The following is a 17,124-nucleotide window of genomic DNA, read 5'->3' on the forward strand; positions in this document are numbered from 1 at the left end:
TTGGTTAGGGTTAGGGTTAGAGTTAAATTTAGGTTTAGGATGGGGTTTGGTTTAGGGTTAGGTTTGGCTTTATGGTTTGGGTTGGGGTTACAGTGAAGTTTAGGGTTAGGGTTAGGTTTGGGGTTAGGGTTAGTGCGGGGTTTAGGGTTTTGGTTGGGGTTACAGTTAAGTTTAGGGTTAGGGTTAGGTTTGGGGTTAGGTTTAGGGTGGGGTTTAGGGTTTTGGTTGGTGTTACAGTTAAGTTCAGGGTTAGGTTTATGGTTAGGGTTTGGGTTAAGGTTAAGTTTAGGATGAGGGTTAGGCTGTTTTCCAGATCACCCCATGCTTCAGGCAGGACGGGTCTCCCCATCTCCCCTCGGGCTGTGCCCACCCCTGCCCACTGCCGGCTGCTCCCCCACCCCCCCATCCTTGTCCTTCCGTCCCCTGGAGTCGCCCCTTCTCCTGCCCCATCTCCTGCAGCACCCATGGGTGCTCCCCCAGCCTCCTCCCACGAGCCCCTCACCTCAGATCCTCACCGGCGGCTCCCTGTTGCTCCCCAAAAGTTGCCTTTGAGCATGCTCCAGGGCAGGCGAAGGCAGCTGGGGTGGGTGACGGTGGTGAAGGGGCAAGTAGCGAGGGACGGGCGGCCACCAGGATGGAGCTCCAAGAAGTCAAGGAGCCACGTGGGGACAAGAGACAGGGGTTGGGTGCTCACCACCCCTCTGAAGACATGGGGAGGCAAAGCAGGAGCTGCTTGGTCGCAAAGCAGGAGCTGCTTGGTCGCACAGCCGGAGGGGAAGAGTTTCTCCCTGTGGGTTCCTCTCCAGCCCTGGGGTTAAGCCGGACTTCCCCGTGGTGGTGTCTGGAGGCTCAGCTCAGCTCCTCCACCTCCCTCGTGGCACAGAGGTCATCTCCATCCTGGAGGTGTGGGTGGAAATGTTGGGGGGGACTCGCAATGAAATCCCGTCATTTCTGCCAGAGCTGCTGCTGCGGTGATGAAGGCGCCTTCCAATGACCGCAGGCTGAGATGGAGCTGGTCGTGGGGGTCCAAAGGTGATGGACCTTGCTAAGACAACCTCTGAGAAGTTCTCGGGATGTCCTACAGCCTGGCAGAGCTGTAGGCAACTAAATCCCAGCCCAGAGAGCTTGACCAGAAGCTCTGGCTGACACTGGAGATGTCTGTGATGAGGCCATTGGTCTGGAGCCTGGTTCCATGTGCCAGGTCTGCTTTCGAGCTGCTTGCCCGAGGTCTCTGGGTGGTCCCCGAGGGGAAGGTTGGAGCATGAGACCCTACAAATGGTCACCTTTATGTTGGAGAAGATTTGTGCCCCAGACTCCTTAGCACAGATCTTCTCCAGCTCTCTGAGTATCTGGGGAACCAACTCTGGTGGAGATACCTCCACAGAGGACTTCTGGACTTAGGGATGAGTCCTCGCGTCGCACCCTGAGAAGGAAACAAGAGGCCGTGGGTTTCCACCGGAGACCTGGGTAGCCCAGCCAACCCCCTCATGGTTTCGGGCGCATCATTGTGTTTTTCAGAATTAGTCTTAAAACGCAACGTTTAACTATCTCAGGCCCGTGGAGAGGTCCTGTGCCACCGCAGGAGACCCTAAAAGACGGGTGCTCTGTGTGATCAGGCCTTGGGCTGGTGGCCAAGGGTGGGAGGTGGCACCTCCTGGCCGGGCTTTTCGAGTGCAGTCCTGGAGGAGAACTGCTCATCCCGTGGCGTGTGGGGAAGGCGACCTTGTGCCAGGAGCTGCGCGCACACAACCCCTCCCTTCCACTCTTTGCGCAAAACCGTGGAGTTTTCAAGCTAAAAGGGCTCAGCCCTTGAGATCTTCAAGAAAACCAAGGCAGTCCTGTCTGCTGGAGCTGCAGCCTGGGGTGACAGTGTCACCTCCAGACCCCGTGCAGATGTTTAATCCTCTTTATGGCTAGCAGACGGTGCTGCACATCACCAACCTCTGGAGAAGCGCCAGGATTCCCTGTTGGCGTGGCCCCATGTGGGATGCTTCACCTCCGGAGACGTGACGGAGGGAGCCACGTCTCCACCTCCCCACAGGCTGGTTCTTCCAGCTCCGGTGCCAGGCTGAGCTCCTACGCGTCCCTAAGCTTCTGCACCAAGGGAACATGAAATCTTCAGCCCCTGCTGCCACCTGGGACCTCTGTAAGAGCCAGGCACTGTCTGACCTTGGATGATGACGCTCCATCCAGTACCTCCACCCACCCCCGTGCCTACAAGCTATTTAAGTCCCTCTGTACAAGCCATGTTGGTGGCCGGCCACCGAGGGAAAAAGCAGATGGGATCATCACGGGGCTGATCAGGCTGTTGCCCCGTGCGTCCGTCCTTCCTGGAAGAGCGAATGCTCATCGCTTCATCGTTTCCATCAGGTGGGTGACCTCTTGCTGAAGGTGGAGGAACAGCTTCTCCTCCCGAAGCCTGGGGATTGAAAGCAGCAGCAGGAAAAACCAGTTTTAAAGGTATTAAGGAATTCCTACAGTTCCAAGACCATGACATCAAACTGTATCTCCTCTAATTTCCAACATCCCTGATGCCTAGAGACAGCCCTCAAGCTGGATCATGATCCCGGAGCATGAAGACCCCTGGAGCAGCGTGAGCCAGCCCCTCTGAAGGTAAGTGACTGATGCGATTGGAAAAGTCCCCGCGAAAAATTCCCGTTCCCCTCTAGAAGAAGAGAAATGGTGGGCGTCCAGAGTTAGGTGAGACATCCCTGTAAGATGTAGCTTGGTTGACTCTCCTGGTGTCTGGTGGGACTGCTGGCCATGCTGCTCTTCCCTGGTTTTGTCCTATTCCTTGCCCAGATCTGCTGATGGGGTGAAGGATCCAAGTTCATCCCAGTGCAGAACATGTAGGGTGTCCACCCCCCGCTCCAGAAAGCCCCAGGAGCAGCTATGGTGGGTGCAGATCCCAGGTGAGAGCAAGGAGGCTGTGGAGAAGCTGACGGAGGTCTGCAGCCGGCCGTGATGAACCCAACCATCTCACTGCTGCGTCCCCTGGCCCCACCGAGGACCTAACACCCTTTCTGCTCTTCTTTCTTCTTTCCAGTTGCAATCGGTGCCTCTGCGCGCGGGGGAATCCAGCACACTCCCCCCCAGCTAAGGCAGCACAACCCTTCAAGCGGTGGAGAGGTGGAGAACGAGAAGATGCTTTGTGCTTGACACAGGATCAAGCGTCCGCAGGGAAATTCAGCCCGAAGAGGGGAAGATCCCCAAATCAGTCCTTGTGCCAGGCTACACCTCGCCATGCTCGTCTTTTGCTCACGTAAAGCAGCCCCTCTTGCTCTTACGGTTGGTCCTCATGGATGTATCGGAGTAACTCTGTTACCTACAAAGTCCTGGCACCAACCGTCACAGAGATACCAACAGTTTGGCTAAAGATGACCATGGCGAGATTTAAAAGATGTGTAGACATGGCGCTTAGGGACCTGGTTTAGTGGTGGGCTTGGCACTGGTAGGTTAACGGTTGGCCTCGATGATCTTAAGGGTCTTTTCCAACCTCTTGTGTGATTCTCTGCCATTCTTGGCTTGGCCATCATGCATCAGCATGGGCCAGGACTGAGTTTAATATAAACCGACACGTTAGTGACATTACTAACAACTTCTCAGCTGTGCCAGGACAGAAACTCTGAAGGTACATGAGGTATTGCTGGGCAAAGAAACGGTTTGGTAGATCTCAGACATGCACATCGATTTCCACGTTGTTTCCTGTGGGAGACGGATAGAAAGCAAAAATTTAAGTCTGATGTAAGTGCTGTTTTCTCCACAGGAGGCTGAGCTGCTGGTTAAAATGTTGTGCTCTTCTCTGACAAATCACAAATGCAAAGGGACAACCAAAGCACCCCGAGAGGGTTCATTCTGACCGGGTTTTCCCACTTTCCCGAGCTCCAGGGTGCGTTGTTTGTGCTATTTCTCCTCATGCACGTGGTAACCCTGGCTGGAAATATGGTGATAATGGTTGTTATCGGGGCGGATCGGGGTCTGCACGTGCCCATGTATCTCTTCCTAGGTGCCCTGTCCTTCTCAGAGCTCTGTTACACCTTCTCCATCACCCCAAAGATGCTGTCTGGGTTAGTGCCGGGAACTCGAGCCATTTCTTTCCTGGGCTGTGCCGCACAAATGCATTTCTCCTTCACCTTTGGCTTCATGCACTCTTTCCTCCTGACGGTGATGGGCTACGACCGGTATGTGGCCATCTGCCACCCCTTGCGTTACAACAGCCTCATGACCTCCCATGTCTGTGTCCGGTTGGTGGTTGCCTCATGGCTGGGTGGGGGTCTCCTGGGGCTGCTGGTGACTTGCGCTGTCTTCCAGTTACCCTTCTGCCAGTCCCACCGGATCGACCATTTCTTCTGCCACGTGCCCCCCCTGCTCCAGCTGGCTTGTGCTGGTGGTGAGGTGGTTGCCACCATAGTCAACGTCCTTTGCATGACTACCTTGTTGGGTTGCTGTCTGTTCATCCTTCTCTCCTACGCCTTCATCCTTGGCCGCATCCTGCAGATGCCCTCAGCGGAGGGGAGGCACAAAACCTTCTCCACCTGTGCCTCCCATGTCACTGTAGTGGTGGTGCATTATGGCTGCGCCTCCGTTATCTACCTGCAATGCAAATTGCCCCACGCTGCGGGAATGAATGCTCTCATTGATGTGTCCTACACGGTCTTCACCCCCTTCCTCAGCCCCATCATCTTCAGTCTTAGAAGCAAAGAGTTAAAGAATGCCCTTTGGAAATCCCTGAGAAAAAGCTTTGTTATCACGAATGCGAATTTTTGGCCAGGGTCTAGTCTGAGCTGCAGGAGCGCTTGTTGCTAATTTTTCCTGTTTTCCTTTGCTGGTTCCTTGCTGCTTTCCAAACAATAGCCGTTCTTTTTCCAGGGAAATGAGTAATTTCCGTGGCTCTGACATCTTTTACGCTCCCTGGGGATGGCAGGCCTTGCTTGGCTGGAGTGTTTTGGTTTAACTTTTAGTGCCGCACGCTCAGCACCATGCAGAAGCAAGAGTGATGGCAGCTCCAGTGCCCTCGAACTGGAGACACGGGCAACTCCTCGAGGAGCAGCAGGTGAATCGGTCTGAGACCTGGTGCAGAAGACTTTTCCCCGCTGTAGGGACATGGACTGGTCTTCTAAGCATGACTTTGCCTCTTCCATTGATGAATTTGGGGCTGGTCTGAGAAGGTCTCGGATCGATTCCCTTTTGGTTTGTTCCTCATTTGACAAATTGCAAACTCAAACCCACTTGGGGACAAACACAACACTGCTCTGCTGTTTGAAAGTCCCACTTGTCTAAGGCAATTAAATCTGGCTTTAAAAAGGTTGTTTACAATGAAAGTATTTTGTTTGATTTAACACTTCACATACTTGCAGTCCTGTTTAGACAAAATATATGTGCGGGCGGTGAGCCAGCTGGAGAAGCCCTTGAGAAACAGAGACTTGGAGGCCTCTTGTGGGGCAGCCATGGGTGTCCCGGTGCTGTTCTGGGCTTCCCAGCAGATGAAAGGTGACTCAGACAGAAATATTTATCCCTTACCTCCATACAACTAACTGTGGTGTAAGCACATGTGTGGTGGGTTGACCCTGGCTGGATGCCCCGTGGCCACCAAAGCCGCTCTATCAATCCCCCTCCTCAGCTGGGCAGGGGAGAGAAAATACAACAAAAGGCTTGTGGGTTGAGATAAGGACAGGGAAAAATCACTCACCAGTTACCATCAAGGGCAAAACCAGACTCGACTTGGGGAAAATTAACTTAATTTATTGCCAACCAAACCAGAGTAGGGTAATGAGAAATAAAACCAAATCTTAAAAACACCTTCCCCCCGCCCCTCCCTTCTTCCCAGCCTCAACTCTACTTCCGAATTCTCTGTCTCCTCCCTCCAAGCAGCGCAGGGGAATGGGGAATGGGGGTTACGATCAGTTCATCACATGTTGTTTCTGCCGCTCCCTTCTCCTCAGGGGGAGGACTCCTCACACTCTTCCCCTGCTCCAGCATGGGGTCCCTCCCACAGGAGACAGTTCTCCGTGGACTTCTCCAGTGTGAGTCCTTCCCATGGGCTGCAGTTCTTCACAAACTGCTCCAGCGTGGGTCCCTTCCACGGGCTGCAGTCCTTCAGGCACAGACTGCTCCAGCCTGGGTCCCTCGTGGGGTCACAAGTCCTGCCAGCAAACCTGCTCCAGCACGGGCTTCCCACGGGGTCACAGCCTCCTTTGGGCACCCTCCTGCCCCGGCGTGGGGTCCTCCCTGGCCTACAGGTGGAGATCTGCTCCACCACGGACCCCCCTGGGCTGCAGGGGGACAGCCTGCCCCACCGTGGTCTTCCCCACGGGCTGCAGGGGAATCTCTGCTCCGGTGCCTGGAGCATCTCCTCCCCCTCCTCCTTCACTGACCTGGGGGTCTGCAGGGTTGTTTCTCTCTCATGTTCTCACTCCTCTATCCGGCTGCAGTTTCTGTTCTGCAGCAACTATTTTCCCTTCCTAAATCTGTTCTCCCAGAGGCATTACCACCATCACTGATGGACTCAGCCTTGGCCAGCAGTGGGTCTGGCTTGGAGCCAGCTGGCTTTGGCTCTGTTGGACATGGGGGAAACTTCTAGCACCTTCTCACAGGAGCCACCCCTGTAGCCCCCCCCGCTACCAAAACCTTGCCACACAAATCCAATACAACATGTTGGTTGTTTTGGGGATTTGGGGGGCTTTTTTTTAGGGAAAACCCCCAGCTTTCTGTTCATTTCTGCCTGCAGAGCAATCCCCAGCAAGGCACAGGCTGGTCACTCCAGCTCTGTACAGGCACCAACTGTCTTTATTTTTAATTTTAAGTGGATTTTAGGACCACAAACCTCCTCCCTTCCTAATGCATGCATCACTGCAAGGCGGGGGGGGGGGAGCACTGAGACCAATGGTGAGCGTTGCTGATGGCGATGGACACGCATCCCCTCTGCCCTTGGGAAGGCCATCGGAGAGAGAGCTGGCCTGGGAGCAAGGACCGAAATGCAGTCCCCATCTCCGGAGATGTCCTTTCCTTGAAACACCAAAGCTCACACGCACCTAATGACCGATGCACCCCCTCAAGGCAAATCTCATCCTAATTTTGAGATTTGGTTTACTTGCTTTGGGGGTGGGGTGTGTGTGCTGAGGAGCACGTCCGTGTGTCAGTGGTGCGTGTCCTCGTGAGAGGGCAGTGCAAGGGACATGAGTGCGAGGGGACCACGGTGCGTGTCTGAAAGAGGGGAATGCAGGAGGAGGTGGTGTGTGTCTTGGGGCTGTCATGGTTTAACTCCAGCCAGCAACTGAGCCCCACGCAGCCACTCGTCCGCTCCTCCCTGGTGGGATGGAGGGAGAGAATGAGAAGGGTGAAAGTGAGAGAATTCGTGGGCTGAGATAGAGACAGTTTAGTAGGCAAAGCAAAGTCCACGCACACAAGCAAAGCAATACAAGGAATTAATTCACTGCTTCCCATCAGCAGGCAGGTGTTCAGCCATCTCCAGGGAAGCAGGGCTCCATCACGCGTAATGGTGACTTGGGAAGACAAACGCCATCACTCCGAACATCTCCCTGTCCTTCTTCCCCCCCGCCCCAGCTTTATATGCTGAACATGACACCATATGGTCTGGAATATCCCTTTGGTCAGTTGGGATCAGCTGTCCCGGCTGTGTCTTATCCCAACTTCTTGTGCCCCCCCCGCCAGCCTACTCGCTGGGCCTCTTTATGGTGGTCGTCTGGTGGTCGCAGAGATGAAGATAGATGACTCCTCTTCGTCACCGCTAGTAACCTTTTTCCTTGCACAGGCTCAGTGATTTCTTGGTATTCACCCAAGCCGCAAGACCAGTCTTAGCTGGCTCTTGGGGCCTGCTCCTGCTTCTTATCAAGGACTGTCTTTACCTCATTGGCTGGTTCTTGGGACCAGCTCTTCTTATCAAGGACTGTCTCTACCTCAGCTAATTTCAACAATGTAAGCACTAAACATCATCTTTCACCCCCCTTTATTATGTCTACTGAGATTCTTTTGACTCCCCTTGTCTCATAGGTATTCTTTATTGGCAGGGCTGGATGCACGGGGGATCGCTGCACCTATCGTGCACACCGTCGGGTCTAATTGTGCAGGTTAAGTACATGTTCTACATACAGATTCACTAGATTTCCGAGAAATGTCTGTCGTGGTTTAACCCCAGCCAGCAACTAAGCACCACGCAGCCGCTCACTCACTTCCCCCCATCCAGTGGGATGGGGGAGTAAATCGGGAAAAAGAAGTAAAACTCATGGGCTGAGATAAGAACGGTTTAATAGAATAGAAAAGAAGAAACTAATAATGATAATGATAACACTAATAAAATGACAACAGTAGTAATAAAAGGATTGGAATGTACAAATGATGTGCAGGGCAATTGCTCACCACCCGCTGACCCACACCCAGCCAGTCCCCGAGCGGCGATTCCCTGCCCCCACCTCCCAGTTCCTAAATTAGATGTGACGTCGCATGGTATGGAATACCCCTTTGGCCAGTTTGGGTCAGGTGCCCTGGCTGTGTCCTGTGCCAACTTCTTGTGCCCCTCCAGCTTTCTCGCTGGCTGGGCATGAGAAGCTGAAAAATCCTTGTCTAAACACTACTGAGCAACAACTGAAAACATCAGTGTTATCAACATTCTTCACATACTGAACTCAAAACATAGCACTGTACCAGCTACTAGGAAGACGATTAACTCTGTCCCAGCTGAAACCAGGACATGTAATACATATTCATTAGTTTTCCAGGAAACTATTAGCATATGCAAATGTCCTTTACGCAGGTGCATTGGAGGTCTCTGGTGGTCTTCAGGAGTCCTCTGGTGGTCTTCCATAGTCTTCCTCACTTGTCCGCTATTTGACCCTCCTCAGGTGATTCTGTGCAGTATGGTCCTTTACATGTTTTGATACATCAGTGCTTGTTACTGCTTTTATTATCTAAGTTTTCATTAGTGGTGTAGAACCATATGGCTAGTTTAAGCTAAATTATCTACAAGGACGAGAACAAAGGCAGGAGTTCTTATCTTTTCCGGCCCCTATCTATTCAAGCAAGACCTCTACTTGTGCTTCTCAACAAGATCGTAAATTCATCGAACATTTAATTAAGTTTTGTGATCGCTCATGGTTCCTTCTTGCTCATCACTCCCAAGTACCAGTCTCTGACAGGCTTAATCCTTGACAAACACCAGTCCTTGGTATGTAAAGTTACAGAGAGACAATCATTAAGCAATAAGCAGTTCGTTCTCTATATCGCACTTGGTGGATACAAGAGGGAATTGGGAACCACAGCACCGCACGTGTGGCTGGGACAGAGTTAACTTTCTTCATCACAAGCCCGTGTTGATAACACACATATGTTTTGGCTGCTGCAACATCGAGGCCTCCTCTTCTTTCCCACTCTGCCCCCCGGCAGTGAGCAAGCTGGGGGTGGGCAAGAGGCTGGGAGGGGTCACAGCCAGGACCTTCAAAGATCAGCTAGTCCAACCTCCCTGCCGTGAGCAGGGACATCTTGCATTAGATCAGGTTGCTCAAAGCCTCATCTAACCTGGCGTTGAACACTTCCAGCGATGGGCCATCCACAACTTCTGTGGGGCATCCACAACTCCTCTGGGCAACTTGTTGCAGTATCTCACCACCCCTCCACACTAGATAACATCATGCTCAGCAATAAAAAGCGGGATCAGAGAAGAAGGGGTGAGAAGATATCTCCCAGGGTGAGTGTAACTCTGAAACTGGCTGGGCAACTGGGAGGTGGTGAGTGTTTGCTTTTGCATCGCTTGTTTTTCGTTCTTGTTCTTTCAATTATTAAACCATCTTTATCTCACCTCCTCCAAGTTTACTGCTTAGCAGCTGGCCAGGGTCAACTCACAGGCCATCTCTATGGCTGGGGTTTTCCTCCTCCCTCCCAGAACCTGACTTTCGCTTTCGGTCTCTGACTCACCCATTTCCCAGAATAGGAGGAGAGGGCTGGCCGTATGCACAGGGGAAAAGGCAGGGCAGGACCCAGACTGCAGCAAAGCTGTTGCAGCCCAGGGCAGGAGAAGAAGACAACGGTGAGTCCCTTCCCCTAATCCCTCCTCCCCACCCAATGCAAGCAGCCCTGGACACTGGGGCTGCGGAGCGACTCCTTCCATCTGACCCCAGCAAACAACAGGGAGCCCAGTAAGTGACAGGGATCCCACCAGGTAGGAGGAGGAAGAGGTCCAAAGGTCTGCTCAGGCTCCGGGATGGAGCAAGGGGAATGGGTGGCTAGGAGCCTGTGTTCAGCCCCCCCAGGCTTTGCATGCAAGTTAAGACTCGCCAAAGCTTGGACCCCGTGCACTAAGCTTTCCTCTCCTCCCTGCTGTGCTGGGGGTACCTGTGACATGAAGGGCAGCCTCTTGTCCCTGAGTGGCAATGCCCTTGATGTTCCTGGAAGAGGTCGGGGCTTGTGAGGTCCTCAGAGAGGGTTCAAAGCCCAGAAGCGGGCAGTGTCCGTGGAGCTTGCCGTTGCCGGAGCAAGTCCTGGGGTGTCTGGGAGGTTGCAGTGGGGCAGCTTCTGGGTCTGGGCATGGGATGAGCCATTGTGCTGCTGCCATGTCCGTGGGTTTACTGGTACCTGGCAGGGGCTGGGTGATGGCTGGGGCTGTGCAAGGGAAGGGTCTGGACTGGGTGAAAGCCCCCCTGCCACTGGCAGTCTCACCATCCGGGCGAAAGGCAAGGACAGGCGGGGGCTGAGCACTGGAGTGCGTGGAGGGGGTCACCCACCAACACACGGAGGAGGAAAGGCGAGATGGGAGCCTTGCGAGGGCAAGCACCAAGCATGTGCCTGTGGGAGGCACAGAGGGGGGGTGAGAGGGGGCTTGATGAGGTCAGCCATCGGAAATTAATGAAGAAATTCATAAGCAGCTCCCCTAAGCTTCAATTTCCCCCCCTAACCTATCCTTCCCTTAGTGCCTGTGTCACTCGTCAGTCATCCCTCCTGCCCTAGAGCCCCACCTGAGGCCATTGCTATGGCCTGCACCCATTTTTGCACAATTAAGCATTCAGCAAACTTTAAATTGGTGTTCAGGACATAATGCAGAGTACTCCCACTATCCCACCGGGCTTTCAGAAATTGAGCTATTTCTGTTGTGGGGCAAATGGGGAGGGGTTGTGCACCTCTTCCAAGTGTCACTGTTGTCTTCACAGCATCACTTGGGAGGGGCAAAAAGAGGAAGCGTGGTGGAAGGAATTGGGTGCAAGGCATGATTTGCTTGGAAAAATGAAGTAGAATGATAATAACTGTCCCTGTTTGGACTGTGGGGTGGTGCCCCCACGTCGTTAACCAGCCCATCTTGCCATCTCCTTTGCAGGCTGCGTTTGCTGTCGGCAATGGCATCTGAAACCCACATGCCGGTGCCTGTCTGCCTCATTGAGAACACCCCGGCGAGGGGGCTGGTGGTCCGGCCGGAGGCTCTGCAGGTGCTGTCAAAGATCACCCAGCCTGTGGTGGTGGTGGCCATCACCGGGCTGTACCGCACCGGCAAGTCCTACCTCATGAACAGGCTGGCTGGTCAGAGGAGAGGTGAGGGAGGTCCCAGCCCTGGGTGGCCAAGATACCTGGGTTTTCCTACTCTGTATTTAACACCGTTGAGACCCTTGTGTCCTCCCCACAGGTTTCTCCCTGGGCTCCACCGTGCAGTCCCACACCAAAGGTATCTGGATGTGGTGTGTACCTCACCCCTGCCGGCCTGGACACACTCTGGTGCTGCTGGACACTGAAGGGCTGGGCGACGTGGAGAAGGTGTGGAAGAAATGGGAGCTCCCTTTGTGCAATTCCAGCACTTTGTGGAAGCTCTTGAGGGCCCAGCCGTGGTGACCAGAGTCAAGGTGTCCCCACCACCTATGGTGGCCTTCAGCCTGTGTGCTGGGAAAAGCCAGAGGCCATGGGGAAGGAGGTTGGGGTAGACAATTTGCCAAATTCCTCTGCTTCTCTGGAAAAGAGCAGCAAACGGGAAGGAGGACCTCAGGGAGCACTTTGATAGAGGTCTGTGAGACCCTGAGAGTAAAGAGTTGAGAATAAGGCCAGCTACAGAAAGACATGGTGATGGCATGGGGGTGGGTCTCTCCAAAAATTGGTCTTGCCATGGCCTGTTGGTTAGGGGCATTCAGGGTCTGGGGATTTGGGGCTTTGCTCATACTTAGGGGGTCTTGTTGATAAGAGCCGAGGGTTGTTGTTCCAGGGCGACACCAGGAATGACACATGGATCTTTGTGCTAACCATACTGCTCTCCAGCACCCTGATCTACAACAGCAGAGGCACCATTGACCAGCTGGCCATGGACCAGCTGCAGTATCCTTGGTGGGACAGCAGCACCAGGGATGCCCTCCTCCCCCTGTGTGGTGGGTTAGGGGTTGACAAATCGCAGTTCCTCAGACAGCTGCAGAACCTTCTGGTGGTGCCCAGCAATGTGCTTTGAGTCCTTGGGAGTCCCATGTTGTGGACCTCGGGGCTGAGGGGTTTTCTCCCTCCTCCTTCTGGCGGTTCCTGGCTGTTCTCTGTCCTGCAGAGTCTCCTCTCTTCCCCATGAAGTGCTGAGGGGTTGCAGGATGGCGATGCCCCTGCGTTTAGAGCTGAGGTGCCTGTTTCCTTAGCCAGCTCCCTAGCTATGTGGTGAAGCTGACTGACCATGTCAAGTTGAAAGCAGCACCCAAGGAGAGTGAAGATGAACTGGATGATTCAGAAAAATTTGTCCTCTTCTTCCCGACTTTCATCTGGGCTGTCCGGGACTTCACACTGCGGCTGGAGGCGGGTGGGAAGGAAATCTCTGAGGACGAATACTTGGAGGAGGCACTGAAGTTAAAGGCTGGTAAGGGAATGGTGCTGTGCTGCTGGAGATGTCCAGCCCCAGACACAGCAGCATTTCAGTGTAAGTCAACAACAGCCCAAGCCCATTCAACTTGCTCCGTGTCCTCTTACCCCACAGATAGCAACCAGGAGACCCAATACTACAACCAGCCCCGGGAATGCATCCGCCAGTTCTTTCCAGATCGCAAGTGCTTTGTTTTTGAGCAGCCGGCCAGCAGGAGGGACCTGGTCCGCTTGGAGGATCTTCAGGATGATGAGATCAATCCTGAATTCCAGCAGCAGGTGGAGAAATTCTGCAGCCACGTCTGGGAAAAGTCTCCGCCTAAGACCGTCCCCGGTGGCCACATCATAACAGGAAACCGTGAGTTTATCCAAACCCTGCCCAGAGGGTTGGATGGCCAGCAGCTCTTGGGACTGTGTCTGGGGAAGGAGCAAATGCAGAGTCAAATGATGCAGGTGGGGAAAGGGAGAGATTTTCTGCTGGCTGCTGTCCCTGCCTCTGGATTTGAAGCTTCTGGATGCTGCAGGTGGGGTGGGAAACAATTAGGAAAAGATGTTCAGGAAGACTCTGGCAGGGAGGCAGCAGGGATATGGCAGGACCCAGGGCCGAATGGGAGCCTGCGTTTTGTTCAGGCTGCAGATCTCTCATCCTTGGTCCTCCTTGGCAGTGCTGGGGAAACTGGCAACGACCTACGTGGAGACCATCCAGAGCGGGGCAGTGCCGTGCCTGGAGAGTGCGGTGCTCGCCCTGGCAGAGATTGAGAATGCAGCAGCAGTGAAGGAGGCTGTGACGTTGTACCAGGATCTGATGGCGCAGTGGGCAAAGCTGCCGACAGAGACTGTTCAGGAGCTGCTGGAGCTGCACAGCCAGTGCGAGCAGGAGGCGCTGGAGCTGTTCATGGCACGGGCGTTCAAGGATGGCATCTGCCGTTTCCAGGCAGATCTCATAGTAGGTGCTCCCCAGCCCAGCCAGGATTCCCCCAGGGACACCATCAGCCCCTTAGCTTTTGGTCCTGGGGTACAGGGGTCTCCTTGCCTCCTGCCAGAGGACAGTGCTGTGCCCTCTCCAGAGCTGACTCAGTCCTAACGCCTGCTCTCACACTCTGCAGACTGGCAGTTGTCCCTGCTGCACTACCCCTTCTCCCTAGGTTCAGAAGCTGTGCTGCAATGGGGACGAAGCTCAGCCCTGCCCCTCTCTCGCTGCAGCCCAGAGGTGTCTCTGCCCTGGCTGGAAGCCTGTAGGCTTCCACACTTCCCCTGTCCTGCTGACCAATTCTTGTCCCTGTGTTTTGTGGAGCCTGTGGTCCCTGGCATGCTCTCTGTTCCTGTGCACCTTGGCCCAGAGATGTCCATGGGCATGGACTGCCCTCCCCACCCGTCACCTCCCAGCTGATTACCCCACAGACTGGAGATCCCAATTCCCATGTTGACCTGGCTTGATTTTTGCCTAGCATGAGAAAGGCGGGTGCAGCTCAGCCTGGGCTGATGCCTTCCCTCTGCATCTTTCTGGACAGACCAAGGTAGAGGCAGTCAAGGCAAAGTTCTGCAAGGACAACGAGCAAGCGTCCCATGACAAGTGCAAGGCTGCTCTCAGGGACCTCTCCCAAGACATGGAGAAACGAATCAGTGATGGTGTCTACAATGTGTCAGGGGGCTATGAGCTGTTCAAAGAAGACCAGCAGGCACTGGTGGAGAAATACTGGGAACTGCCTGGCAAGGGGGTGAAGGTAGGAATGAGAGCAGCTCCTCTTCAAGGGGAGAGGCTCCGTGTCCCATCCCCTTCCCCCAAGAAACCATTTCCCCGCAGATGCTGTGTCTCCCCTTGACTCCTCTTCTACCTGTGGTCCTACAGGCTGATGCTGTCCTGCAGGAGTTCCTCCAGAGCAGAAAGACTCTGGCCGAAAGCATCCTCAACACAGACCGCTCCCTGACGGAGAAGGACAGGGAGCTAAAAAGTACCTTCTGGGCTGGAGAAACGCCACTGCTTGTGGAGGGCCAAGCTTGATGGAGGGGGACAACAGGACTCCTTGGGGTCAGCTCCTGCCCTTGCAACATCTCTCTTTCTCTGTCACCAGGTGAGCAAGAGCAGCATGAGAGAGCTGAGCAGGAGAGGGCGGTCCAGAGGCAGAAGGAGGCTGAAGAGAGACAGAAGTTGGAGGACCAGTTACGCAGCTGGGAAAAGCATGTGCTTCAGCTGAGAAAGAAGCTGGAGAATTGCAGTGAGAAGCAGCTGGAGGAGCAACAGAAGATGATCAGACATAAATCAAAGGTACCAAGTGGGAGGGTGCAGGTGCCAAGATGTGGCTAGCAGGCAGGAATGGCAAAGGGGTCCCAGCTGGATCCCTCCCGTTGCTTCTTGTCTCTGTGGCCCTCCCACTGCACACACCGTGCCCTTGCCGACAACCTGACTGTCTTCACAGGAGGAGGCTGTGTTGCTCAAAGATGGCTTCTGTGATAAAGCCACCCACCTGCACATGGTAACCTCTAGACTGCAGCAGGAATATGGCAGCACCAGGAGAGAGTTGCCAATGTGGATCAACATAATGGTATCAATACTGTTAGGCTTGGTATTTGTCGTGTTTCGCTTTAGAACACCGAGATTTTTTTAATAACCCCTCTAGTAACAAAGTAAGAGAGGTGTGCAGTGCCCCCACATACAATTCTGTGAAATTTTGAAAGCCCTTCCTGGAAGATGCTTGCCATAGAGCATGAAAGTGGCCTCCACGTTCACTTGTCCTGCACCAGCTAGTGCTTCCATGTGTGTCTCCTCCAGGAGAAATCCTCCTCTTCCCTCCCAGAGCACCTGGTCTCTCACTTCAGCTGAAGGCACGGGAAACGTCTAAAGCCAGGGTGGCTTGGGGCGCAGAAAGGCCATAATGCCAGCAGGCGGGTCTGGGAGCATTTTGCCATGCTCAGAACATGTCATTGGGAGATCTAACCCACCTCTTCTAGAGACCTCCTCACCAGGGCTATGGGAAACTTGCCCGAGAGAGCTTTAAGCTCATGTCCTGGGGTCACACTTACTGCAGCAGCATGAAGTAGCATGGAAGTTGTGAGTAAACCAGGAATCCACATGGTGAGCGCTGCCTGGTTTGCTTGGCATCAGTCCTGCGCAGAGTCACCCAGAAGGAGTGAGCCCATGACCCAGGGAGCAGTGGATGAAAGCCATCCTCTGCTATGTAGCTACTCCCACCCTGGTCCTTAGCAAGGCTCTTCTCACTTTGAAGCCGTGAGGAAGTTCTCCCCACAGGGCTGTTCTGCTCTCTGCTCACTCACCCCATCTCCATGCTGCTCCCCCTTTCCTTCCTTCAGACCAAGAGATCCCCAAGTGGCCGTGGGGTGATAGAGCAGGAGATGGCTGTAGAGGGTTCATGGGAGGTGTGTGTCCCATTGCACTGGCTTTGGCTGGGATAGAGTTAATTGTCTTCATAGCAGCTGGTGTGGTTCTGTGTTTCGGATTTGTGACCAAAACAGTGTTGATAACACCCCCCTGTTTTAGCTGCTGCTGAACGGTGCCTGCCCAGCGTCAAGACCTTTTTTGTTTCTCACCCACCGGCAAGTAGGCTGGGGGGTGGGCAAGAAGTTGGGAAGGGACACAGCTGACCCCGACTGACCAAAGCAATATCCCAGACCACATGACACTGTGCTCAAGCAATAAAAGCTGGGGGAAGAAGGAGGAAGGGGGGGACACGTTCGGAGTGATGGCGTTTGTCTTGCCAAGTAACTGTTAACGCGTGCTGGAGCCCTGCTTTCCTGGAGATGGCTGAACACCTGCCTGCCCATGGGAAGCAGTGAATGAATTCCTTGTTTTGCTTTGCTTGTGCACCCGGCTTTTGTTTTACCTATTAAACTGTCTTTATCTCAACCTATGAGTTGTCTCACTTGTAGCCTTCCCATTCTCTCCTCCATCCCCCAAGATGTGTGGGGCTTAGCTGTCTAACAGGATTAACCCATGACACTCGTGGACAAAGGGGTTTCCCTCTTCCCTACAGGGAATTAAATCTTCAGCGGCACCATGAGAAGAAGCAGGAACACCAACCGTTCCAGTAGTGTGAAGGCGTGGAGGTTTTTGAGTTCTTTATGGATGGAGGGGCTGGTCCAAAGGCTGTCACTCAGTGGCACTAGCTCCTGAAATGACTTTCCTGACGTGTGGGCACTCCACCCCTGCAGGAGAGGTCTGCAGAGCACAGCCCCTCCTCACCCGGCAAGGTGCTGGGGAACCTCCTGAGGATAAAGCCCAAGCTCTGTTCCTCCACGTACCGTTGTGCTGGTGCTGCTTTCCCTCCTGAGCCCCCATGCCATAAGAGC

The 17,124-nt window shown here is 54.0% G+C and overlaps 2 protein-coding genes across 9 annotated transcripts; both read left to right on the forward strand.

Moving 5' to 3' along the window:
• Nucleotides 1-745: 745 nt before the first annotated feature.
• Nucleotides 746-5,307, forward strand: LOC104320938 (olfactory receptor 10H1). Of its 7 annotated transcripts, none has more exons than XM_069797613.1 (3): nucleotides 746-2,613; nucleotides 2,803-2,912; nucleotides 3,047-5,307. In XM_069797613.1, the coding sequence occupies exon 3, from the start codon at nucleotides 3,817-3,819 to the stop codon at nucleotides 4,804-4,806; it is 990 nt and encodes a 329-aa protein (XP_069653714.1). In that variant the 5' UTR covers nucleotides 746-2,613; nucleotides 2,803-2,912; nucleotides 3,047-3,816; the 3' UTR covers nucleotides 4,807-5,307. The 7 variants fall into 7 exon arrangements, with proteins under 7 accessions (XP_069653714.1, XP_069653717.1, XP_069653718.1 ...); XM_069797616.1 differs by having other exon boundaries at nucleotides 746-2,460; nucleotides 2,540-2,613; nucleotides 2,803-5,307; XM_069797617.1 differs by lacking the exon at nucleotides 2,803-2,912 and having other exon boundaries at nucleotides 746-2,460; nucleotides 2,540-2,613.
• Nucleotides 5,308-9,904: 4,597 nt separating this feature from the next.
• Nucleotides 9,905-16,685, forward strand: GBP1 (guanylate binding protein 1). 2 transcript variants are annotated; one of them, XM_009928822.2, is made up of 11 exons: nucleotides 9,905-10,039; nucleotides 11,321-11,532; nucleotides 11,624-11,751; nucleotides 12,191-12,300; nucleotides 12,615-12,817; nucleotides 12,935-13,177; nucleotides 13,485-13,765; nucleotides 14,331-14,543; nucleotides 14,669-14,771; nucleotides 14,892-15,085; nucleotides 15,240-16,685. In XM_009928822.2, the coding sequence occupies exons 2-11, from the start codon at nucleotides 11,340-11,342 to the stop codon at nucleotides 15,423-15,425; spliced, it is 1,854 nt and encodes a 617-aa protein (XP_009927124.2). In that variant the 5' UTR covers nucleotides 9,905-10,039; nucleotides 11,321-11,339; the 3' UTR covers nucleotides 15,426-16,685. The 2 variants fall into 2 exon arrangements, with proteins under 2 accessions (XP_009927124.2, XP_069653721.1); XM_069797620.1 differs by having other exon boundaries at nucleotides 9,914-10,039; nucleotides 15,237-16,685.
• The last annotated feature ends 439 nt before the right edge of the window (nucleotides 16,686-17,124 follow it).

Source organism: Haliaeetus albicilla, chromosome 11, assembly GCF_947461875.1.
Source record: "Haliaeetus albicilla chromosome 11, bHalAlb1.1, whole genome shotgun sequence".
Taxonomy (NCBI): domain Eukaryota; kingdom Metazoa; phylum Chordata; class Aves; order Accipitriformes; family Accipitridae; genus Haliaeetus; species Haliaeetus albicilla.